The sequence below is a fragment of the Pollicipes pollicipes genome, unplaced genomic scaffold, assembly GCF_011947565.3.
Source record: "Pollicipes pollicipes isolate AB1234 unplaced genomic scaffold, Ppol_2.1 Scaffold_7262;HRSCAF=8765_pilon_pilon_pilon, whole genome shotgun sequence".
Lineage (NCBI taxonomy): Eukaryota > Metazoa > Arthropoda > Thecostraca > Pollicipedomorpha > Pollicipedidae > Pollicipes > Pollicipes pollicipes.
The window spans coordinates 24,488,871-24,514,014 of NW_023597055.1; the positions used below are offsets into that span (position 1 = coordinate 24,488,871).

Below are 25,144 nucleotides of genomic sequence, written 5' to 3' on the forward strand. Positions count from 1 at the left end.
TGGCCCAGCCGTGGGCAGGCGGAGCGGGCGATAAAACGCCGGGAATGTCCAGCCCTCGCCGAACAATGGGCGCTCACCAAACACCGTTCCGGCGAATATGGCGACAAGGTTCTAACAAAGTGAGGAACCGCATTTGCTTAATCAAATAGGTAGACGTTTGATTACTGAAGCCTGAGGGGTTCGCACTTCGCAGCGATGTAAGCTCTAAGGCTGTGAAACCTTTAGACAGGAGCTGGGTTGCGTCGGTGAAAAAAGCTGACTGTGTCCAGCTCCATGGGTTTAGCCAAGACTTCTATTCTTCAGTCGCTTGCATGGTACATTGAGCTAAGAAGAGACAGCATAACATCAGGGATATGTATACAGCGTTGTGGAGAAGCACAAGCATACGTGCTTCGTGGGTGCGTGCAGTACCGCAAAACTAGTGATGCGGGCTTGTCAAAATAATGTTGATATCCATCCGGGAATGCATTATTATGTTTTCAAGAATGATAACATGCCATACATACATGCCATTTTTAGTTTTTTTATTGCCGCCTGCACTTTGACCTAGAAATGCACCTTCATGACATGAAGGCATTCTGTATGAAATCAACATCGGAAGCGTCGATGAGGCGGACGTAAAGATGACAGGCAAGGGAAAACTTAGTGACCTCGCAGCGTAGGTCAGAGTTACTGCGGGGCGAGCCGAAAAGTGCAAGATGACAAGTGCCTTTGTGGAACGCTATCACCACTTCAGTGGCTTTCCTAACTTATGAATATAAACGTAACCAACATCCAGCTTTCCATTTACTCGCACGCACAGCTGCGCGAATAACTGATATGCACGGTGATGTAGCACACCGTGCAAATCTAGGCGGGTTAGTTTGATAGGCATAGGCAGAACTACCAACAGTTTGTAGATCATACAGCATTATATCTGGAGGGCCGCGGCACAGCCCATCCGCGAACCAATCCTTGAACCATGCTCTGTAATACCATGGGTTTCTGATTCCCCGATCGGAAATAATGACCCAACGGAGCTTACTTTATTTGTTACTGAAGGGGGCCACTGTCGGCAAAGATTAGTTCCTCTCAGCTTTCACTCCTTAATTTGGTGATTATATTGCTTTCCCGCTTCTCAAACACGCAACGTTTTTGTGTTCCCCTTTCTATTTTTGCCACTCTTCTGTGCCCCTTTTGTAGCTACCTGTGAGCGTACATCGTCAATGGGTGGCATTTTTCTCAACTGGTTGGGCCGCCCTAGGGTCAAATGGTTCTCGGGTCCCAACCTCCAGCCATCACTCTTGACGTGACCGCCAATTTTATCCGCGGGTCGCACTTTCGCCGCGGGCAGCCGCCACTTCAGCGCAGCCGACTTTGGTCGCGCGGCGGTGGCGAGCCGAAAGCCGGGACGAGCCAGCGGCCGGCTAGTTGGAATTCTGTCCGCACGTGGCGCTAGTTATGCGCCGGCTGCCGGGCAGATTTCAGTTAGTCTCGGGGTTGCGCCGGGTGCGTGGGGTCGTGGGAACGTTGGGCTGTCCCACATTTCTGGACGATGGCGTCTGCCCTGTGCAGGTAGTGAGATGGAGGTACACTGTTGGAAGATCGGATGGATGCTGGCAGTGTGTTTGGCTGCCGCCATTGGCTCGGGGGCGGCCCTGACCTGTGACTGGAAGGGCAGGTGAGAAACCCACGGTGACAGGTGTAATCTCGGAAGCGTTCGTGGCAACCATGTGCTGAGACCGTGCGCTGGGTAATCCCCTCCTTGCTCGCTCCTCTCCCCTCCCTAGTGTGCTTATTCGCTTAAGTCGATGTTCTCGTGTCAGGAACATTAAGTCACAGGGGCTTTGCCGGAGTCTGAAGGTACAATTGCTGCAGTGATCGCTCGCAGTGCCGCGTGGCGTCATTAATGTGGCACATGCGTTCGTAGAATAGTGCATTAGCTGAGGTTTGTTTTTCCCCACGGGCCTGTTATCAGTTTGAGACCCTGCTTGGTGCAGCGGGTATTGGCGGTCCGACTTAGCCGATGGTTGTTCAACTGAACGATGGGTCTTGTGTACGTTCTGTACGTCGTCGCTCTCAGGTGGGGGGGGGGGGGGGGGAGCGGCTACGGTAAACAGCGCTTTACGTTGATGTGCTCGCCGTGAGGGGGTGGTAAGAACCGTCTTAAACTGTCAGCTGGCACGAAACCAACGGTTTTCCCAGGAAGCGAGCCCCGTTACTCATAGTAAGCTCATCATAACTTAGCCCCCATCCACATTTGAGGATGAGTACGGACAGGTTTGAAAGACTGTTTTACGCGCACGTTGGTACCATGCACGGGAAGCACGGGCTTCTCCTTATTTATGTATTTTCGTGTGGAATAAAGCTGGAGAGCCAACCGTCCAGCCGTCGTTTTTGGGTCAAGGCGACTCAGCCAAGCTCATCACCGGTCCTGCTCGCCGTGCGCGCTGCACGCGACGTGCAGCACCTTCCCCCCTCAGCTCAGCTGTGGTCCTCCTGTCTACGATCGCAGCCTCCCAGAGCCGCAATCAGCTCCGGTCGCCTCGGCCTGTCACGCATCCGGCGCCGGCCGCGGCGGCAGCGCGGAGGCGCACTATCTGAGCGCGCGTGCGAGTCTCCCGGGCCGTGGGAACAGGTGCACGGAGACGGTCACGCCGACCACGACACCAACACCTGACGCCACCGGCGCGCGCCCAATAGCCGGAACAGACGCTGGCGCGCGTGACTGAACGCTCCGTTGCTAAGTGGTCGGAGAAAGCCGTGGTTGCTGGGAGACAAACGCACGCGACTGACTTCCGGCAAACGAGCTGCTTGGCTGAGGCTGTGATCAGCTGGTTTGAGCCGCTTGGCTGACACTGCGATCAGCTTGTTCTGTAGCTGCGAAACTTGCGTGATAAAGCATTGACGACCGACTCGCCGAGGGCCTTTGGCACAGCCTCACGGCCGCGATGCGTAACGTCGCGCTCCGATGCTGTACTGGAACCTGGCAACATAAATAATTACACTAGTTCATTCTTAACGAAAATGGCTTGGTTTCAGGATTCGCGACAGTCCGTATCACAAGAAGTGTGTTGACCACCGTGTGTTGATGGGCACGGGATTTCGAACGTTGTGCGTAGTGTTCAGGTTTTGGTGCAGCGGAGGGTGTGGTGGTTGAACCCCGCCATATTTCTGTTACAAGCTTCAGCCTCGGCCTTGCCGTCCCCCTTCAAAGATAACCTCGACAAGCGTGCGAAAAGCGACGGCGGATGCGTAGGTGCCTTTTGTACCATCTCCCGCGTGTTGCCTCAGCGTCTTCGAGCATACAGCACATCGTGACCATTGCTTTGTGATCCCGTTTCTGTGAAGTTGACTAGTCAAATGCACCAGGCCCTCTCGCACAACGCACAGTCAGCGTCCAGCAGCGTGCGATCAGGATCACTACTGGCTCTGAAGCATTCAGAAATGACTAGGGTTCAGATTCAGGATCAACATATCTAATTATGAGTTCCTTTAGAGATGTGTGGTCTTTCAGCCCTCAGAACTTCTATAGTTTGTGCAGACTAGTCTTCTATAGTCTGCATGGTCTGCGGTCTTCTTTATTCTTTATAGTGCACAGTCTTCTAGAGTCTGCATAGTCTGTAGTTAGTTTGTGTAGCCTGTAGTCTTCCGTGGTCGGTACAGTTTGTTGAGCGTGAGTTTTGACCCCTGCCTGCTGGGCGTCAGCTGCAGGACCAGGACCTGGCAGACAGGACCAAGGCCCAGTCTGCCAGACCTGACTGCACTCAGGAGTGCGTGGAGGTATTTGGAAGCTGTGGGAGCATACATTGTACTAGCGGTAATACGTCTCGTGAGACATCTGTAGACCAAGCGCCACTGGTCTGAAAGCTGTTGCGCGGGTAGATGGAACAAACGCGAATTTTGCTTGTTTATTTTTATACGGTGATCATGGCACTAGTTGAACCAGTAGCAAACGGTCAGAACCGGTTGCACGTAGCTTAGCTCTTTTCTTTGTTACGTTTGTAAATTAATTCCCCATCGTGAATCAAGCAATGACTCAATTTTAACCCGCAGCAATAAACTACTGCAAAGCTGTAAAAATAACGTATGTAGTGACATGATTCGGAGCTTGACTTACGTCCCGAGTCAAAGCGAAGCGCTTTGATGTTGACTGTATGCGCTTAAGGGGTTAACGTCCGCAGTGTCGAGGAAATGTAGGCATGACCCCCATTGATGCAAATTCGCATGCCAGAAGCCATTCTGGTGCCACATCGAAGCATTTTGTTCTAGTTAATGCGCCAGGGCAATTAGGCACAAGGCGTAAGACCCAGCGACAGACATGAGACGGTCATCTTGTTCAGTTTTAAATACAATACGACTCGAGAGTGGCCTGCCATTACAGTCTGTTCATGAAGTCCGTCATTGTCAGGCTCCGTCCCGCTCAGGCTCAGTCCCGTTCTCACTCAAGAGGCGATCGAATTCAGAGACTTTCTGATACTCTGGCGCCTCCCCCCCCCCCCCGGCCCCAGTAGCCGTAGTGTTAAAGGGGTTACGTAGCAGTTTTATATCAAGATAGCTGGTACTATCATCATGCATAAGAATCGTCTTCGGACGACTTTGGCGATCTTCATTGTTGACAACATTTTTACCGTATGTGCCATCATAAATTTAAACATCATTTTAGAAACTGATGTGGGCTGACACGGGGAGGATCCAATAGAAGTCACTTTACGACACAGTGGCATTGAATAGAGCATACCAGCCGGCTAAGACATCGTTATAACCGGTTAGAACCACGTGGTGGCTCTAACACACTAACCACGGACTCAATACCCACTGATACTCGCTTCCTTGCTCTTTATTTCGCATGTGCGTTTCGCTTGCTTCCAGTACACCGTAGCACCAACTTTGTATATCAAGAACAGTTTGCTTCTGAGATTTTAGATGAGAGTAGATTGCTTTGAGATTTTTCCATTTGGAGATTTCACTATCGGGCTGCCATTGCTCTCTCGCGTCATATTGCCTTAGTAAATCGTAACGCGTTTGCAATCCACAAGGACGTTGGCGAGCGCCGAAAGTGGGCGTGCCGGCACACAGGTGCCTCCGGCACGCCCTCTCCTCTCCCCCCCCCCCCCCCTATTGCAGATCTATGCTGCCTGGCGGGTCAGGTCACCGCACCACGTGACCGGTCACGACCGGACCGCTGCCTGGAAGTGACGCCCTCCCGCCGGGTCACGCCTGCCTGACCCAGGGGCAGCGCGGTGTCGTCCACGCTCGCCAGTCCCACCGACGAGCCGCGACCCCGCTCTGTTTTTTTTGCCGCAAGCGTCGGAAAGGCGCCACTTCAACTAGGTCCAGTTTTTCGGCGGTTTGCTTTTTTCCCCGTCCAAAGCGGCCGATTTGGCGGCGAAGTGGCCATTTTGTAGCCGCGGCACGAGACCGCGTCGCCTCAATTAGCTAGTCACGGCACGCGGCGGGAATCCCGATCGGTGCCGTGACGGGGGTGGGCGCGCTGTTTTCCTGGCCGGCGGGCCGGACGCCGCGCGCCGCCGCTGCACGCTGCACAGTGCACGACGCCTGCACGCTCGGTACCGGCGACGGCCAGCCGGACACGAGCGCTTGCGTCTGCGCCTGCAGCCTGTGGCCACGGCGGGGCGGGGCGGGGCGGGGCAGGGGAGGGGCGGTGGTCGCGGCCCGTGCGGCGCACGCGACATGTCGCCCCGTCTAGGGAGTGGTGGTGACAGCCGGCCCCGCTGGCGACCCGCCTGCTGCGGCGCCGGCTCCGGCTCCGGCTCCGGCTCCGGCTCCGGCTCCGGCTCGGCTGTCAGCTGTCGGGTGTTAGCGGCGCGCTCTGAGATGGGGCGCCGGCTTAACACGGTCGATCGCCGCCCGGTAACGCGTCCGTGGGACTGGTAATCCCGTGTCATGCGACGCCTATCAGCCGCTCTCGACATTTTAAGGTCGTTTGCACGCCTGTCGCCGGGCGACGCCAGCCAATCAAAGGGTGCATCGCTCTCATGCTACACCTGTTGCTCAAGAGCCATCTGTGGTGCTCTGTTGGTCCAGACTGTATGGAAGGATCAAACAGCGCAGCGCCAGCTGGCCGGTTGCGACATTCGCTGTCGGCCTAGCCTAGCCGCCGCTGGCGCTATCCGCCGATGACACCGGTGCAGGGGGCCAGCGTCGATCCGGCGCCTGCCCGTGCCCTACCCGAGAAGGCCGGGCCCGATCGGGACCTAATCGGCGGGCGGGGATCGCTCGTGCGGCGCCTGGCCTCGGTCGCCGCCCGCTGCCCGCCGCCCGCCGCCCGCCCTCTACTCGGTCGGAGCGGCCCGCCAGTGACCGGTCACGGTCGACGCCGACCGGCGCGCTGGGAGAGCCGCGTCACTGTCCGGTCGCGCACCGGCGCCCCGAAAAAAGGCGCGCGCCGACCGGTTCCCGCGGCCGCGCGCAAAAAGTGGCGCGGGTCGCGAGGCGGCGGCGGTCGGACGGCGTGCTGCGGCGCCGGGCGTGGCTGAAGCCGGGGTCTTCTGGCCTGGCGGCGCTGGCGAGCTGCGCCGGCGGCCACCCGCAGGCTCCAGAATTCTCCCGGAGGTGCAGCTGGGTCAATTAGGACACTACGTCGAAGGCGCTTGAACTGTGAGATGATGGAGCATTTCAATTACGCGTGACAGATAAATTCTACACTTATCGCCGGAGAATCCGCCTTCCTGTTTGTTAGTGCGTGAACTTGTGAATAGTGGGTGTGTGCCAAAGCCAGGCCGGTAGCTGTGCGTCAGAGCCAGGCTGGTGGCTGTGCGTCAGGGCCAGGCTGGTGACTGTGCGTCAGAGCCAGGCTGATGGCTGTGCGTCAGAGCCAGGCTGGTGGCTGTGCGTCAGGGCCAGGCTGGTGGCTGTGCGTCAGAGCCAGGCTGGTGGCTGTGCGTCAGGGCCAGGCTGGTGGCTGTGCGTCAGGGCCAGGCTGGTGGCTGTGCGTCAGAGCCAGGCTGGTGGCTGTGCGTCAGAGCCAGGCTGGTGGCTGTGTGTCAGAGCTAGGCTGATGGCCAGCCGGATCAGGCCTGTTTCCGGCCTGATCAAAGCCGGCCGTCAAATTCCAGACGCCATCCGGCCTCCCTGTTTTGCCATCACCCGACGCCGGCTGTTTATAAATGGAGTGATTAATTCGTGGCGGGTCCGAAGAATGCGCCTGGACTTTGATTATTCATATTCCCGTCTTTTGGCGCTCCTCCCGCGAGCATCTAATTGGACCCGCGCGCCGAGGTCACTTTAGAGAGGAATTTAAGCGGACTGCGGGCAGACCGGCCGCTGCAGCACCCACGGACGTCGATGCACATCTGGAAAATACCGCCGATTTTGCGGGGCGTACCCAATGGAAACTGAGAGGATGTTCTGTCTGTTGGTGGCAGTCATATGTATATCTGTGAAACAATCCAAACATAGCGCCCCCGCGCCGTCTGGCGCATCTCGTCATCAAACAACCGCGAGCGACTGGCGTGGCCGCAGTGCTCGGGCGGCATTTGACGCTCTGAACTGGCGGTGTGGAAGTCGGCGTCGGCTTGAAAGTTGGCCTGTCGCGGAATGGAGCCGCTGCCTTAGTGGACTGCTGGGTCTCTCGGCCCTCGATACGATCCGCTGACTCTCGATCTCCGATACGATCCGCTGACTCTCGATCTCCGATACGATCCGCTGTCTCTCGATCTCCGGTACGATCCGCCGACCGTCCGCCGGTGACCTGACCTCGCCCAGCGCCTGGTCCGCGCAGTGCAGGACCGCCGCGTCACCGTCCCCGTCACCGTCACCGCCGGCGGCTGGCCGGCGCCCTGAGGCGCGCCCCTCCCGTGCCGACGGCAACGGTGTCGTCAGGTCCCCCCCCCCCCCACGCACTGCCATGGTCAGGTCCACATCCGCCCGTGCCGACCGAGCTGGCACCGCTCGCTAATACACTGATAAACGAACTTGACTCGGGCATTAGCATTATCTTATCGCGGCGGCGGCGGCGGCGGCGCCGAACGGCCGACGCTGCCCGCGGCCCGGCCGCCGCCATCTTGCCACTCTGCGCAGGTATGCGTCGGGAAGACGAAGAAAACACTCGCCTCTCGGGCGTTAATGCGGCTGGAGGCGTAGCGGGCCGCGGCCCGTCCGCCAGCGGCCGCGCTCGTCGAATGGCGCGCCTTGATGGCCGGCGTTTGCGCGGAAGAGCGCGTGAGCGACACTGGCGGGTCGCAGTATGACGGTGGCCTATTCCACGCTCCTCTGGCTGCCGTCCGATGGTCTTGTTGCTGCTCCCCGCCGATTTGCATGACTAGGGTAAACTGCAATGTGCGGTATCGCGCAGCTGACTTTCCTATGCTCTTTAAGGCGTTCCTGAGCTTCCGTCCAGGAAGTTTGAAGTGCGTGACCGTTGCCCTCCGTTGCCCGCCGCCGCGCGTGACCGTTGATGTTCAAACAGATCACGGCACTCAGGCGACGGCTTGGGCCCACGATGAGCTCATGCTGCCGCATCTCAGAGAATGTGTCTGGCACAACGGCGAGAGGGAGGGACAGTTACCTCGTCTCGCTCAAAAAAAGATAAGGTTGACTCCATAGCGTTGTATGGAAATAATCGATGCACAAACCGCGTCCCCCCCCCCCCCGAACTCCCCCAGAGTCGTCACTGTCGTCACTCGTCGTCACTGAAGCGCGCTCCTCGCATCCGCGCCACGCAAGCCTTCTCCTCTAACCCGCGACCCTGCCTCTGTTGCAGCGGGCTTGCTCACGGCACGACCGGCCACGTGACGGTCGTCTCGCTGGGCTGCGGCGCCGGCCGCGTGCAGTGGCGCTACCCGCAGGGCGCCCTGCGCGTGGCGCTCGACCCGTCCGACGCCTTCGACTTCCGCGCGTGTCTGCGCGTCGAGGCCGGCAGCCGGGGCGCGCGCATCTTCGTCGAGACGCACCGGCGGCTGCAGCTGCTCTGGGCCGAGGACGACGGTCTGGACGCCGGCCGCTGGCGCTGCTTCGTCTCGCGCGGCGGCGCCGCCTCGCTCTTCCTCGAGGCGCCCGGCGAGCGGGCCGACCCCCTAGTCAGAAGCGGCGTGAGCTTCGAGTACGACGCGCAGCCGACCGAGTCGGACCGGCTCTGGGACGACCTGGAAGGTGAGTGGCACGGCACGGCTGGGCGCTGACTGGAGCTGGAGCTGGTACTGGCACTGGTACTGATACCGGTACTGGTACTGGTACTGGTACTGATACTGATACTGGTACTGGTACCGGAACTGCAGCTGGAGCTGGAGCTGGAGGGTGATCGGAGCGGCGCTGTCCGCGGCTCGGCGGAAATAAGCGGACGGGTGGCACGGATAATGGTGGCGCTGCGCAGGTGACCCATGTCGTAGGTTAGCTTATGGCCAGCGCTTCAGTAGAGGGGGGGGGGGGGGGAGGGCATCGGCAGTTTCAGATGAGTGCGCATACGTATGTATCGGCTGGATGGAGCTGGTTTCTGTGGTCGTGGAAGATATTTGATCCTAGGTTCGCATCGAGCTATACTCGCTCTTCATCTCTCGGCTGGCAACGAGAGATAATGCTCCAGGTCTTCGTTCACATCCTGTCCACGTCCCAATTCTATTGGCACCATTGATCAGCCTGGTTACAACCAACCAAAGCGTAACCAGCAAACCAGCAGAAACAATGGCACTTGTTCGTGCCTCTCTGTAAATGCCCCTTCGTGCCTTCTCACGCGTACAAAAATCATTACCGGGTGAAGTGATGCTTATTAAGCTCTGACATCTACCCTCGCACCTACTCAGCAGATCATTTGAGGGCCTCAGCTGCGTTACCGAGCAGCAGCAACTTTGGGCCACGTGTTCCAGTCACGTGGTCTGCGAAACCGGAAACAAAGGACATGTTTTAAAACAAAAAAAAATACGTGCTCTGAAGGGCACTTGTCGGGAGCGCGAGAGGTGGGAGCGAGATGGGCCTTACTGGTGTCGCGACTCCCATGGTATTATTGTCAGTCGGGGGAGAATGGCTCCATAGAAGTGTCCCGACGGACGTCGCTGGCCGCGGCGCCCGGTGTCGTGTGGCTGGGTCACTTTTGAGTCTCCTCTGGCGCTACCGGTGACCTCAGCTTGTCACCGAACACTCGGCCGCTGCGCTGACGCGGCCCAACACCACGCGTCTGATGTCAGGATTGGACCAATCAGCGACGGCACCAAGGCGTCTAACGTCAGGGCTAAACCAACCAGCGGCGGCGCCAAGGCGTCTGATGTCAGGGCTGAACTAATTGGCGGCACCAAGGGGTCTGACGTCGGGGCTGAACCAGTCGGCGGCGCCAAGACGTCAGACGTCGGGGTAGAACCAATCAGCGGCGGCGCAAGGGCGTCTGACGTCAGGGCTAAGCTAACCAGCTGCCGCGCAAGGCGGCTGACGTCAGGGCTGGACCAATCCGAGGCGACACCACGCTGTTAAGCGTTAGGCTGAACCGATCCGTGGCTGCGCCCAGGTGTCTGACCTTAGGGATGAAGCAGTCCGCGGCCGCGCCGAGACGCTAGCAGGCGCTGGACCCTTGCAGGCTGGGAGGGTCACCGCCTGGCAAGAGCTCCAGCGCCGGCATCAGTGCTGGCGATGCATCCCGGCTGCCTGATCACGGCAGACATTCGCGAAAACAACGCAGAGCAGCTGCTCGGTCTTGGCGGAATGTACCGCTGTCGACCGCGCGGCGGGGGCTGGCTGCCTGCCTTTGATCGCCGCATGCGCGCCAATAAGCAGCGGCACGGGACGCCAGTCACATGCGACGCGGCAAAACAAAACGGCAGCCATTTTGATCATCATTCATATTCAGACTTTGCAATCGGACATCGAATGCACAAAACAGACGGGGATAGGCAAAAAGAGGTGAACGCACGCGCTCGGAAACATAGATGTCCTCGTGCACAAAGAGTAGTTGTTCGTCCGGGGCTTTTGTATCTCCGAAGGCAAATACCTGGCTAGATTTCGGCGTTTTTCTAGGTGGATATTAAGTCTAGACGGGTCGAGGCATGACTAGCTCCGAACATAACCTGAATTAAACAAGCTGTGGATTGCCATTTCTCGTCGGAGAACTTTTTGCCGGCAATGATCCATCGGGGCATATTGAGCGTATGTTTTATTCAAAAGCCGACAATGTTTCTTCTGTCGCCATGCTTGAGTACGTCCGCCCTTCTTGCACGCTCCGCTAGGGCTTCTACGCGGTTTTTCGCCCCCACGCGCATTATCGCTAAATAGCTCAGATGTCCCGCAGTTCGCCGGGCCTTTTTTATCGCCCCCGCCTTCGGATGGGTGGGCACGTGGCCGGTCCAAGCGGGGTTCGCCAATGGCGGTCCAGTGTGCACGCGGCCGGTGACGACCAGGGAGCGTCTGTGAGTCGGCGCCGGGAGATCACCTCTGGTCGCTCGGTCCTGGGTCAGATCGGCCAGAACCAGGGTCGACCCAAGTCAGATCAGCCGTGGGCAGCCACGTCAGCGTCCTGGACGACGCGTTGGCGTGGACGCGTGCCCGTCGCGGGCGGCCCGCCGACCTGATCGGCCAATGCAGCCCTCGGCGAGGACGAGGTGGTGAACCGGCTGGCTCAGCGGCCACGGCTGTCGGCGCGGCTGTCACGCCGCCGTGACTGGAGCCGTGACGTCTGTCACGCTGCCGTGACTGGAGTCGTGACGTCTGTCATGCTGCCGTGACGAGCCGTGACGGTCTGTCACGCTGCCGTGGCTGGAGCCGTGACGTCTGTCACGCTGCCGTGACTGGAGCCGTGACGTCTGTCACGCTGCCGTGACTGAAGCCGTAACGTCTGTCACGCCGCCGTAGCTGGAGTCATGACGTATGTCGCGCCGCCGTGACTGGAGCCGTGACGTCTACCGTCCAGCACCTGTCGTCCGGCGCCTGTCGCCTGAGCACCTGTGCCCCTGGCACAGGTGCTCACCGTGCCGCCGGCGGCCGCGTTCCGTCCCGCGCGGCCAGCCGAGCCCCGGTGGCACCAGCACCGGCACCGGCACCGGCACCGGCACCGACAGCGGCAGCACATTCCGCCGGCGCGTCGCACGGCGCCCCGGGCGCGGCCCGACCCGCTTCCGGCACTGGAGCGTGGGAGCGGCGCGCGGGATGACAGACGGGCTGGGATGTAAACACTCAGGCGTCCGGCGCGCGGCGCGCGGCGGCGAAGCGGAGCCGGGCTGGTCCAGGTCGCCCGGCTCTATCATGTCCCCCCCCCCTCTTATCAGCGGAGCCGGGCTGGTCCAGGTCGCCCGGCTCTATCCTGTCCCCCCCCCCTCTTATCAGCGGAGCCGGGCTGGCCCAGGTCGCCCGGCTCTATCCTGTCCCTCCCCCCTCTTATCAGCGGAGCCGGGCTGGTCCAGGTCGCCCGGCTCTATCCTGTCCCCCCCCCCCTCTTATCAGCGGAGCCGGGCTGGTCCAGGTCGCCCGGCTCTATCCTGTCCCCCCCTCTTATCAGGCATTTCACACGATCTGTTTCTCCTCGTCTTTTCTTTTGTCTCCGTGTTCTCTGGCTTTCTCGCTCTTTCGCTGTATCGCCCTCGATCTCACGGCCTCTTCGTGTGCATGCGTTCTCGCTGCTTGCCATCCTTTTTATTCGTTCTCTGCCCTCTTCTTCGTTCCGCCCTTCCTGCGTGATGATGACTTCGTTTAGTTGTTTTCAGTAGTTCGTATATATATATATATATATATATATATATATATATATATATATATATATATATATATATATGCATGCATTCACTTCATGCACGCACGATGTTGCCACGTTTCGATATTCCAGCGTCATGTGTCTTATCGTTCCTCTACATTGCTGAGGAATGCGATTTTTCATCATTGCACTGGCAGAGCGTTCCTTTCCAATGTTATAATGGGTAGCCACTTTTATAATCTCGCTCCTTACCCCTCCCCCCCCCCCCCCACCATCTGAACGAATCAGATCTGCACTGCATTAGTTTCGTCATCGACCCTTCGGCTGCATCACCTCGCTGGGTGCATAAATCACGCTCAGAAACGTCGAACCAGCGCCTCGGAGGAGAATGGCGCAACGGGACAAAGCTGCCGCCGCGCAACCGGTCGGCATTTCCACTCGTGCGCCTGCCCGGCCTGGGCCGGCGGCGTCAACCTAACGCGTTTCGCCACCGCCCGCCGCCGCTTCTCCCGCCGCGGCGCGGCGCGCGGTCACGTGACTCGGCCCGAGCCGCGCGGTCGCGGGCGGATGCCGGCCACGTGACCCGCCCAGACGGCACGCGCCAGCGTCACGTCGGCCACGCGGAGCTGACTGGCCGGCCCGCGGCCCCCTCCGCTCTGCCTGCGCTCCTCCCCTCTGCCGGCCGGGGCCGTCGGCTTCAGGTGCGGGATGGGCCGGGACCGGGACGGAGACGCAACAAGCGGATTAGTCCGGCGGGCGGTGCGGGCGGGTGCGCCGAGGCCGCACGCCGCTGGTGCACTGCGTTGCAGTCTCGCAGGGCCGTGGTGCAGGGTGCGCGGGGGTTCGAAACTGCTTGGTGGGCAAGCCGGCACGATCGGGTGTGGATGCTTTCCAAGTGATTTATTTCTGTGGGGCCTGCGACTCGGTGAGAGGAAGGCGCTCCTGCTCAGGACGCCGAGCAGTGATGTAGTCGTGCGAGCCAGCTTATGACGGTGGTGCTGTGCATCTCAGTTTTGCTCATGACTCATGTTTCCTCTGATGCTGACCACTGCGCCGGCAAAGCGATGCGATCGACTACACGCGTCAGGGGACGATCAAAGGCTGCTGGCGCTGCCTCGGTGGCCGCGGGTGGCTTGTTCCACCGTCCCCTGCGGTGCGTCCCCCGTGGCCACAAACTGAACCAGCGGCAGGAGGCCGGCCCGTCCCGGCGACCAGGACCGCGGCACGGCCAGCCAGCCACCTGTTCAAGGTCAGCCGGCCGCGCTCCCGCTGCCACATAGTGGCGCCAATTAATTTGGCGCGCCACATCAAAGCGCGCGGCCCGAGTCGCGGTGCTGAGTCGCAGAGCCACGCGACTCTGAGTTCGGGTCGGGTCGGGTCGGTAGTTGCGCCACTTGCCGAGGGTCAGCGATACATAGGGCACGCAGCTTCCTCCGTGCGTACGATTATGCAATCCGGCGACTCAGCTGCCGAGCACTGATCTTTCTTATTCACTCCCTTGCCCCATCGCCGAGCTGTATCGACGTGAGGCGAGGAAATGTTGGCCGTCCATACCGCTCAAGGTAGGCGGCTGTTTTGGAGAGTTTCTCTTCATCCTTGATGCGTCACGCGAACTCCCAGCAGGCGGCATTGCGCGTTCTTTCCGAGCGTAGGCGCGTATCGTGATGCCCTGCATTACTTTTTGCTGGCGCAGGCTTCGGTCGCCGGAAACGGGAGCGTCTTACGAAAGTCTGTCCGTTTGCCGCCCTCCGTGCGATTTGGAGCGACGGCGTCGCGCCAGGAATCCAGCCACCGACGAGCGTCCGTCGGCGTGACGGATGTGACGCACGCAGCGCTGACGAGGTGACGAGGTGACGTGCGCCGGGAATGTACCGGGCAAAGGCGGTGAAACTGGCCGGGCCAGCTTCCGCCCGTTCGGCGACGCGCGTTCAAGAGTGAGCTACTCAGGCCACGCCCCTGGCGGTCGGGTGCACCTGGAGGTCGCGCCCCCGGCCGAACACACCTCGAGGTTATGCCCCCGGCCGAACCAGCGCCAGTGGACGGCGGCGGAGGAGCTCAGTAACTGATGCCGGCGGCGGCCAACCGGCCGACCGGTGTCGCGGCCAGCTGGGTGGCGGCCGGAGGACTCCGGATTCCCCGTGTCAGGGCCGGGCCGGCGTGATCGAGCGGACTCGTTTTTTATCCAATCAACGGACGCCGCTGAGATCAGAATCGGCTGACGCAGCCCGCCCAAGGGATGCTGAGGGTCTGTCAGGGGATGCTGACCCAGAGATGGACGGGGCTCCGGCGCCATGGCCGGTCTGATCTCTCAGAGGATGCTGACCCAGAGATGGACGGGGCTCCGGCGCCATGGCCGGTCTGATCTCTCAGAGGATGCTGACCCAGAGATGGACGGGGCTCCGGCGCCATGGCCGGTCTGATCTCTCAGAGGATGCTGACCCAGAGATGGACGGGACTCCGGCTCCATGGCCGGCCTGAAGAGACGCACCTGAGCGCTCGCAGCGCTCGGATTTCTTTTCCGGAAACACACAACACCCTCTGATGCAGGGTTCGCAGGCGTCTCCCGGGTGTCCGGCAGATATCAGTTATAGCAATAGTTTGCCTTGCGCTTGGAGTCAGCGGTTGGCTGGACGGGGTGCCGCCGACGGCTACGCTGATGGCTGCAGCCTCACTCGCAGATGACGCCTGGGCTGGACACAGCACGGCCTACACGGGGCGCGCACCTCCAGGGGCGCGCCCGGGCACGGAACGTTTGAGGGTCAAAGGACGACCCGATCACCCGACAGGTGTCACTAGGCCGACGCGGCTGGGTGGGGGCGGGGGAGCTGTTTGGTGTGTGTGGGTGTGGGTGTGGGTGTGTGGGGGGTGCGCGGGGCTGTGGCGGACCTGAAGGCGCCCCTGCCGACACCCAGCTGACGCGCGACCGGCCCCGGGCAGGGCGAGAGCGAGCGCGGCCGTTAATAAAGCGCCCGCGGACGTCGGCGCCGATCTGCCAGCGGTATTTTTGTTGGATAATTAGCCACATTCAGATGTGTCAGTGATAGGGACGATAGCGCGGCGGCCGAACGGCGGGAGGGAGAGCGGCGAGCAGAGCAGAGGGCGCCGAGCATGACGTGCCAGATCGGAGAGAGGGCATGTGGGGTGACAGGCGCGGCCCGCTCCACACGCGCGGCGCTGCTCGGCGCGGAGGCCGTCGGGTCGGGACGCGGCGTGCAGCGCTGAGGGCGGCGACGACTCGCAGATGAACGAGATCGAATCTGCGAGCTCGGAGAGGCCGCCGTGGGTAAGCAGCGCTGCGGTCCGGAGTCCAGAGTCCGGAGTCCGGTGTCGGGGCGGAGTCCGGCCGCGACGCAGCGCGCCCCGGCGGCACTGCACTTTGCAACCGCTCCCTGGGGTGCAGAGTCGCTCCCAGTGGTGCAGTGTCGCTCCCAAAGATGCAGTATCGCTCTAAGTGGTGCAGAGTTGCTCGCGTAAATGCGAGTTGACTGGTCCAGCTCGGTCTGCTGGAGCGCGGCGAAAGCCGTGATGTGTTAGACCCGGCGAGTCTGGCGGAGTCCGCTCGAGTCTGGACAGTCTGGCGGGGTCTGCTCGAGTCTGGAGTCTGGCGGAGTCCGCTCGAGTCTGGACAGTCTGGCGGAGTCCGCTCGAGTCTGGATAGTCTGTCGGGGTCTGCTCGAGTCTGGACAGTCTGGCGGAGTCCGCTCGAGTCTGGACACTGGCGGAGTCCGCTCGAGTCTGGACAGTCTGGCGGAGTTCGCTCGAGTCTGGACACTCTGGCGGAGTCCGCCCGAGTCTAGACAGTCTGGCGGAGTCTGCTCGAGTCTGGACAGTCGGCGTGACTGTTGACATCTGTCCGGACGTTGTGAGGCCGGGCCTAGCTTTTCTCACTTTCGGCTCGTGATAGAATGTCGCAGCGTGGCGCTCCTTCCAGCGGACGGGCACGGTGGGATGCGACTGTGGAAGGGGTGGAGGGGGGGGGGGGGGCGGAGAGGGCGTCACCGTGGCCACTGGCGGTACCTTCCCTCTCCCATCCCCACCCACGCTGACGTCACCAGGCCGGCTGTGTCGCTGAACGACGCCGCTCAGCTGACCCCGGCCGTGACCCCGGCCGTGGCGGGCCACCACGCACGTCACGGCGGCTGACGGCTGGGCTGCGTGACGTCACGTGTCCAGCTGGCTCACGGGCCGTCGCGGGGGTGGGGGTGACACTCACCTGGACTGTGTGACGCTGGATGCATGCTGCTCTGTGATATTGCTTTAAGCGCTGGTTTAACCGGCGTATTTTTGCTGGTCTGGCTGACTTACTTTGGCATATTTGAACAACGCCCCTCATCTGACTCAACCATCATGCTTCTGGTTCAACTGAAGGTTTGGATGGCGTACTTGCTTGCTTCCGCTGGCTTAACCGGCGTGCTTCCGCTGCTTTAACCGGTGTACTTCCGCTGGTTGAGCCATCGTACTTCCGCGGGGTTAACCGGTGTACTTCCCATGGTTTATCAGACGTGCTTCTGCTGCTTAGCATTGTTCATTTGATGCTGCGTGTTTCGCTGCTGGTCTGTGGTTAAGGGCCTGTGGGTGACTTGTGTCCTGTTCATGGTGTGGGAGGTTGCGGCGTAACACCAGAGCTTATTTTGCATGCTTTTTCTCACAGGGCTCTTTATAGCGCACCAAGTGTGTGAAGGATTTATCTGAACGCTGGCATGGTGGGATTGGAATGCCTGATAGTGATACTCCAGTTTCGACGGCATGTTTAGGCCAATGACAGTGTGTTGGAGGCAAAGGTTGATTCTGACAGTGTGCCACCTGTTGGGGATTTGCCAGGGTTTAAAAACTGCCTTTAAGGGCGGAATTTCCTGCTCGTTGTCGGAACCATGTGAGCACAGAACGGATTTGGTAGGCTTAAAGCCTTTGAAGGCTTCGACTGAGATGCAGCGATAGCGGGCCGGGGCTGCCTTTCGTCCATACGACTTCGTCCACACGACTGGAACCACGAGTGGCCATGGGAGGAACCGTGTCTCTTCGTGATGGGTTGTCCTTTCCCCATGTTTATCTCACTCATCGATAGGCGGTGTAGGCGACCGGAAAGCCGTCAGACACCGAACCTGCCCATAAAGCCTTCGTATGTTTGGGCAAACGTGATCCTCTCGCCCGTCCCCATCACTATTTCCGTGAGGTTTGGCTCCTGGGATTATCAGTTATCCAGCGAGACGCGATGTCCCGCTCGAGCTATTTGATTGGTCGGTGACGGAACGTTTCAGCGGGCCTCCTGTGAGCGGGCCTGCTTCTGTCGTCAGCACCAGATAAGCCGAACAAACAGCCATCGGCTCGGAGCCGGCGCTGACTGCGCTGTATCCGCCCCGAACGAGCGCTGTAGGCCTTGGCTGACACCGACACGGATCTGGTGGCTGTTAACACGGCCCAGATGGCCGTGGCCTTCGGCTTCGGCCCGATCTGTGGTGTTGGAGCCGAGACCGAATCCGAACCTGAACCCGGTCCGCCGTGCCCGGCGGACCCGAGCTGGACGACTCGGCGTCAGCTGGGACCCACTCCGGCTGGGTCCAGCTAACTGGACAACTGACACCCCGCCCAGCCAGCTGGGACCTACTCCAGCTTGGTCCCAGCTGACTGGACACCGGACACTCCACTTGAGCCGCAGCGCAGTTGTGTAAGGTGGTGTGGGGGGGGGGGGGGGAGTAGGTTCAGCAGCGAAAATTAAGAAGTCTTTGGCAGAATTCGTCAGTTAGGGGTTTCGTCACAGATTCAGTCACCCTTTCTTATCAAAGTAGGGAGGGAAAGCGAAGTCTAAGATGAGGGGAGGCGCCTAACCACCCGACCCGCCCCTGCCTAGCATCCGACTCACAACCAATTCACACCCGCATCACACCCAGTTCACACCCGATTCACACCTGATCCGAACCCGATCCGCGCCAAGCCCGCGGTACCCGAGTCGTCATCGATCTTGGGCGTTCTGCTGCCTGCGCCGCCACCGCTGCCCGTCATCGAGTGGAGTACCGGGCCTGCTGCAGGCGGGCGCGCGCCGTCCCGTGCCGTGCCGTCCGAGCCGGCTGGGACCGCCAGGGCCGCCTTGTCAGCGGTTGGAGCCGCCGAGTATCGGCCTCGACCGCTGCTGTGCCGGCGACGGGCGGACGGGTGCTGATCGGCGGGCGCGCCCTCTGGCGGCGGCGGCTCGTTCGCTCCGACCGCGAGGGGGCGCTCGGGGCAGCCGAGCGGTCAGCTCGGCTGCCGCGCCGCTGGACGCGGGCTCAGCGACGATGGCCGAGCGGGGTCTGCCTGACTTGAAATCACTGCTGAGTGACGAATCCAGCCGGATGAGGCTTTGCCTGCCGTCCGTGTGGAGCGTGGACCCGGAGCGGCAGCGTCGTCGGCTGCGGCTGACCGGCGCGAGGTCAGGTCAACCCCTCAGCGGTGTGCGCGCGCCGCTCGGTCGGCAGCAGAGCTGACGGCGGCCGCCTGTCGCCGGGGCGCGGGGCTGCCGCTGCTCTGTCGGCAGCGGCGGCTATCTGTCGCCGTCCTTATTTGGAGGACAATTGACCGGTCCGGAGCCGAGTAGTGGTGCTGTGTATAAAATGCGCCGCCCCTGCACGCCACGGCCGGCGCGGCGACAGGGTGGCACTGGATCGTCTTGTGGACACTGCCTCTGGTGACTGGCTGCCGTCTGCACCGAGCCGCCACGAACGGAGACGGGGAAGACCGCGGGACAGTGCACCCCTGTACAGCGCACAAGCACCCCTGCGCACCCACGGCACCGTATCCATCCCGCCGTGGCTGATGCCATTTGTGTCCACGCTTGCCGCTGCCGGTGCCTGCCTTGCAGCCCCGCGTCAAGGCTTTTGTCGGACGCTGCTTAGATGCTTCGTGGACGGCGGCGTGGGGCTGAGAGGGAGAGACCAGCAGTGATGGCTGCATTCGGGACTGTGGCCTGAGGGCGGCGGACCGGCGCCGAGCCAGCAGGCGGCGCTGGTCCGCCGGCGCTGGTCCACCGGCGCATCTGCGGCGGCGCCGACTTCGGCCACGGCTCCGGGCACGGCTCCGGGCACGGTTCCGGGCATGGCTCCGGGCATGGCTCCGGGCATGGATTCCGGCACGGCTCCGGGCGCGGCTCCGCCCGCGGCTCCGCCCGCGGCTCCGGGGGCGGCTCTGGGCATGGATCCGGGCACGGCTCCGGGCGCGGCTCCGCCCCGGGCTCCGGCCGCGGCGGCGCACATGGCGCAAACATGGTCCGTGTGTCGGCGGCGGCGGCGGCGTGCTGACCTCATGCCGCCCGGCCCGTCACCCTTCACCTGACGTCAGCCGGCCGGCCGGACCTACAGCGCCGCGGCACCGGCAGGCTCGCGACGCCGCGGCGCGCGGAGCGCGACGACGAGCCAGCCGCAGCGGCCGCGCCGGGCCGCAGAAGCCGGCGGCGTTTGCCCGTCAGCTCGGTCTCGAGCCGCCCGAAGAGAGCGGCCGGCCGCGCCGGGCCGCAGAAGCCGGCGGCGTTTGCCCGTCAGCTCGGTCTCGAGCCGCCCCTGGAGAGCGGCCGGCCGCGCCGGGGCGGCGTTTGCCCGTCAGCTCGGTCTCGAGCCACCCCTGGAGAGCGGCCGGCCGCGCCGGGGCGCTAAGCCTCTTAATCGAACCTGTTGGCGGCTCGGCCGTCGAGGCTGACGTCACTGGCGAGGGTGAGCGCCGGCTGCTGCTGGCCGCTGAGGTCTCGCTCGCTGGCTAACGGAACAACCTTTCGACGTTAGCCTCTTTGTCCTTTCCGCCGTGATTCAGAGGCAGGCGCTGGCCCGTGATGAGGGCGCGGGGCTGATCTCCCTAGTCTATTCTTTGCTTTGCTGTTTGACGGCGCATTCCCCGCTATATTCGTCACCAAACATTTGTCTTCAGGAGCGACACAGGACGTGACGCCTGAAAGATTCGAGCGTGTTTGAAACACGCCGCGTATTTTTGGTCGGGCGTCACACTGACGTGACGGCTTCACAGCGCCCCCCCCCCCCCCCCCCCAAGTGCGCCGAGGCCTCCTGGTGCACTGGCGGCAGCGGTGGGACCGCTCGCAGGCGTCTCCTGAGTTGGATGCGCGGTGGCGACCGCTGGTCAGCGGCTTAAACTTTGTGCCTTTTGCGGGGACAAATGAAAAATGAATTGCTTTGGTGCTGATGCTGGTGGCAACGCAACATCATCGCTGTCACCAAAAATGGAACCAGGGTGGGTGGGGGGGGGGGGGGGGGGGGCGGCCTCCAGGGCCTTACCTTCTTCCCATCGCAATGTGAAGGACGTCTCCTGAACAATTCCAAGACGTCGGGCCTTCCCGATGCATCAGCTGGCTCCTTCCCGACCCCTGGCTCCACCCAACCGCATTGCCACCGAAGCCACAAAGTGCCCGGATCTATGCAGCTCTCTGCTTAAGAATCTGGGAGCCCTTGGTGAGCCGTGGAGCACGGCGGGCGAGTGGATGGCCCCCTTCGCACACAGCACGACGGCGGTGTTGCTGCTGCTCTGCCTCTGGACGACAATCAGCTGTACCGCCTGCGGAACGTGACCAGTCGCATGCCAACAGCAGCATTGGTGCATCCAGAGAGACGTTTGAGATCGTCGTGTCCGGTGAAACAGGTGGATTATTTGTGTTTTCTCATCTGCCAGCGATGCTGCATTCCCCATAAGAAGCCAGCTGTTTGCAGCCCCCCCCCCCCCCCCCGATCCCCCGCCGCGGGATCTGCCCAGTGCACGTGACTTGAATCGCCAATCAGGTGTTTGTTTGAGCAGCGCCGGCCGGCAGGGCCGACTTCAAACAGACACGACTGTGCGCGCTTTGTCGGCGGTGAGCCGGGCGGCCATTGTGGCGCAGCAGCGACTCGGCCAACATGACCGCGCCGCCGCGCCGGACGGCCGTCAACAGACGCCGGCCGTCCTCCAACAGGCGCCGGCCGGCCGTACCGGACGTTCGGCACGACTGCGCGTGGCGCGCGTCGGTGGGTGCTGCCCGGCGGAAATGCTCAGCGGCCGAGACGAAAGCGGCGGCGCGATGCTATCTGCGAATATGATTTGCTGAGTCAGAGTGGTGGTCATGTCAGCGTCGCTGGTGGGAAGGGGGAGGAGGAACGGATAGGGTGGGTCGTTCGCTGGGAGTTATCTTCGCGCGCGACTTGTATTTCCCAAATTTGGAGTCTGACCCAAGACGGTCACGCCGCGTGCGGAGCACTGTGGCTCCGGTTGGGGAGCAACGAGAGGCAATACCCCCCCCCCCCCCCCAAGAGGTAGAGAAGCGGGCTAAATGGACCCTCTTCAAGTTTTGTGGAAAATGAAAGCAATTCCCCACTCCTAGCACTCCTCGGAGTAAAGTAAGTGATATCTGAAACGTTTGAAACTTTGTTTGTATTTAGCTTCCAAAGTTCCGCCTTCTGGGCGTTTCTGGATCCGCCGCTGATCCGAGATCGTGATCACGCGTTGCCGCAACAACAACAACAACAAAAAGTGCGTCCATCCAGCCTCAGGGCACCGAGGTCCGTGTTCGCCGAACCGGGCGTCTATATCGCCGAACTGGGCGTCGGGCTGTTCGGGCTGTTCTGTGTGGGCTCGGGCGGCGCGCCGTACGCCACCCGGGTCGGCCACCAGTCGACCCGCCGCCCTGCGCGCTCGGGGGTCGGCTGGCGCTCCCCTGCTCCCCTGTTTTCACCTGACCGGAGACGCGGGCCGGCCGGGGCAGCGGGGGGGCGGCGATGATTGCTCCCCCCGGCGCCCGATCAGGAATGTGACGCGGGCGCCCGCCGCCGAGCGCCGGCGGCGACGCGGCGCCGCGCACGCCACCGCCCCGCCCGGTTGCTATGGCGACGCGGCGCTGATTGGCTGATCGGTATTGGCCGCGCGCTGCAGACAGTCAAGTCTTGCACGGGCGCGGCCTTTCGACGTATCAGCTCCGCCGCCAACGCGGAGGCCGGCTGATGGGGAAGACGGCTCCCGTGGCGCCGCGAGGCAGCTTAGTTTCGCGAAATGGGTTGGATGCTAAGGAGGGGCAATTGGTTAATCCTGCCCCCCCCCCCCCAAATAAGCCCAAAGCGTTTTTTTACGAGTTTACGAGTTCGGTCCACTTTTTGCCAAAGTTGGGAGGCGGCGCCCCGTCTCCCTCAACGGAACACGAAACTGCACCGCTGCCTTAGGGGCGTCAAATGCTGAGTGTCGCCACGGCTGTCTGGGGAAACGGCCAAGTTATCATGCGCTGTTTGGGGGAACATCTACTCGCTAGAGCAGTGTTCTCGAAGACGGTGATCGCAAAGGCGCGAGGCTGACACCTTGGTGATATATGCCCCCATATCTTGGAATTTGGCGGCATAGGTTTGGCGCTGCATGCAAAGAATGGAGCTAAAACGCCGGCCAAACCCGCTGACCGTGGCGCTACCTCCGTCCGGTGATTATCCAACCGGTGGTGCCGCTCCTGCCCAACGCCCATCACCCGATGAAGCAGGGGTGTAGGTTCTTTTTATGTTGGGGTGGGGGATTCGGCCCCCCTCAATTCAAACTTCAGCCCCCAACCACAACTATGCGAAGAAAGTGGGCCGAATCCAGAGAGAGGCCATTTTGTTGGCATTTGGGGAAGTTGCGTTATTTTGCACTGTTCAGCCTCCCACCTCGTTTTGCGAAGCTATGCCCCTGCGACCTTCGAGGGAGGGAGAGCACGATGAACCCCGATGGACACCAGTTCGTAGGCAGCTTGAAAGAGCTCTGACCTCAACTATGCCGCCAGCGCCCTCCCTCTCCACCTTCTAACGGAAATTGGGCTAAATCTGGCTCAAGGGAAAGGGAAGTGGGCCAAATCCGTGGAGAAATTCGGCTTTGCGTCAAGATGGGCGTAGATCTAGTCATTTTTAGCCGATTCCACCGCTCCCCACCAACTGATGTTGCAAAACCACGCCCCTGGTACGAGATGGAGGCCCCATGCGCCGTCTGCGCCGTCGCGGGAAATCCTCCCCATGCTGGCCGTCGCGCGGCGCTGCGGCCCGCACTGCACCAAATTCTGGATCTAGATCTGGGGTCAGATCCCGTCACCAGGTCTGCTTCAGATCTCGCCTGGCTGGGACCGACTCTGGCTTCTACTTGGACTCTCAGCGCTGCGGCCAAGCTTTCAGCCAACTCCGATTTGCACTCACGGGGTGTGACCCAGTGCAGGAATTCATTCCGATGTAAAATTGATTCGGTGGCAACAGCCAAAACGCTATTGGAATTGCTGCAAGTGTGCAAGTCACACGGGACAGGTCGGCCCATTTCTGCTGACAAAACATCATGTCATGATGTCTTGGGTGGCACCGGTGGTACGGGTGGTACGGTTAGTGGCATCGAGTGTGGTCACCATGGACATGCATACGCATGATGTTACGGGTGGTGCGGAGCGGTAGAAGGTGGAGGGGTGAGTCTAGTGGAGGATTGTGTCATGGCTAGCTCCGAGAGGCCAGTATGGATGTATTGGCCTCTCGTATGGCCAGTATTGGCGTAGGAGCATGAGTCAGGTGTGCAGTGGCCCGCCGCTGTACTCGCGTGCCGTCGCTGTCTATCACGGTGACCTTTTGGGGGTACGCAGACAAGAGTGACAGGAGAGCGGCCTGGCCATCCACTTAATGCGTTGTCGCCCGGGGACAGTAAGATCCGCCGCTTCTCTCCCGTATTGTAACTGGAGGAGCCGTAACACAGTCGGACGGTGGGCGCAGCGGTAGCGGGGGCTTCCCTTCAAGGACTGATTTTGACCCCACTTGTATCGCGGGCTCCGGCCATTTGGCTCGGCTGGTTTCCTCGAGCTCGAGCCCGATTCCCGTTGTGATGGTCTTTGTTCGGCAGACCCGGTCTTCCGTGAACACTGCGCCGCCACGGGAGGCCGTTCATCTCAACCCTCGCCGACATTGGTCGGCTCTGTGCATATTGAAATAGGCCCGTCGTCCGTGTCGGGTAACTGAACCACTTTACTCTCCTTCCCTCCCCCCCCCCCCTGCCTCGGGGGTCGGTGGCCGCCAACGTCCAGAGAACAGGTGGCATAGAGTGGGGAGGACGGGGAGGGGAGGGGGGCGAGAGGGGAAGGGTGCGGGAACAAATATGTATTCTGCTTTGAAGACGAACCGTCACCCGGGGAGACAAATGTGCCGGCGGTGGTCGCACATCTTCACGGCGGAGCAGCCCGACAGCGTCCGGGCACGTGGTGTGCAGCATGAGGCGGCCCTATTTGAAGTCGGCGATGACCTGATGATGGGGAGGCATAGCTCAGGCTTATTGCTATCGGTGATTAAGCCCTGCAGCTCGCAGGTCATTATGGTCAGTCATTTGGCTGCCTACGATGCTCGCCCATCACACTTCAGGCCACACGACGCTGACGCCTGTGCGCTGGAGTAGTGATTGTGGCGCCAGTGGCTGTCACTTATATGTCCCACAACTGCGCAGTGCGGGCTTACCTAGGTGCTACGCAGTTGTGCGGGCCCCGCTATCAGCGAAGGAGACCGCTATCGGCTGTACGATACGAGATGCGAACGGCCCTCTGGAGGAAGATAGCACTGAACG

General features: G+C 61.3%; 1 protein-coding gene across 1 annotated transcript in view; it reads left to right on the forward strand.

Moving 5' to 3' along the window:
* The first annotated feature begins 1,483 nt into the window (after positions 1-1,483).
* The window catches only part of LOC119113826 (meteorin-like protein), a 31,843-nt gene continuing 8,182 nt past the window's right edge, over positions 1,484-25,144 (forward strand). Inside the window, exons 1-2 of the mRNA XM_037238057.1 lie at positions 1,484-1,660; positions 8,705-9,093. Coding sequence (XP_037093952.1) covers positions 1,563-1,660; positions 8,705-9,093 — 487 coding nt within the window. The 5' untranslated portion in view covers positions 1,484-1,562. The remainder of the gene's footprint in view (positions 1,661-8,704; positions 9,094-25,144) is intronic.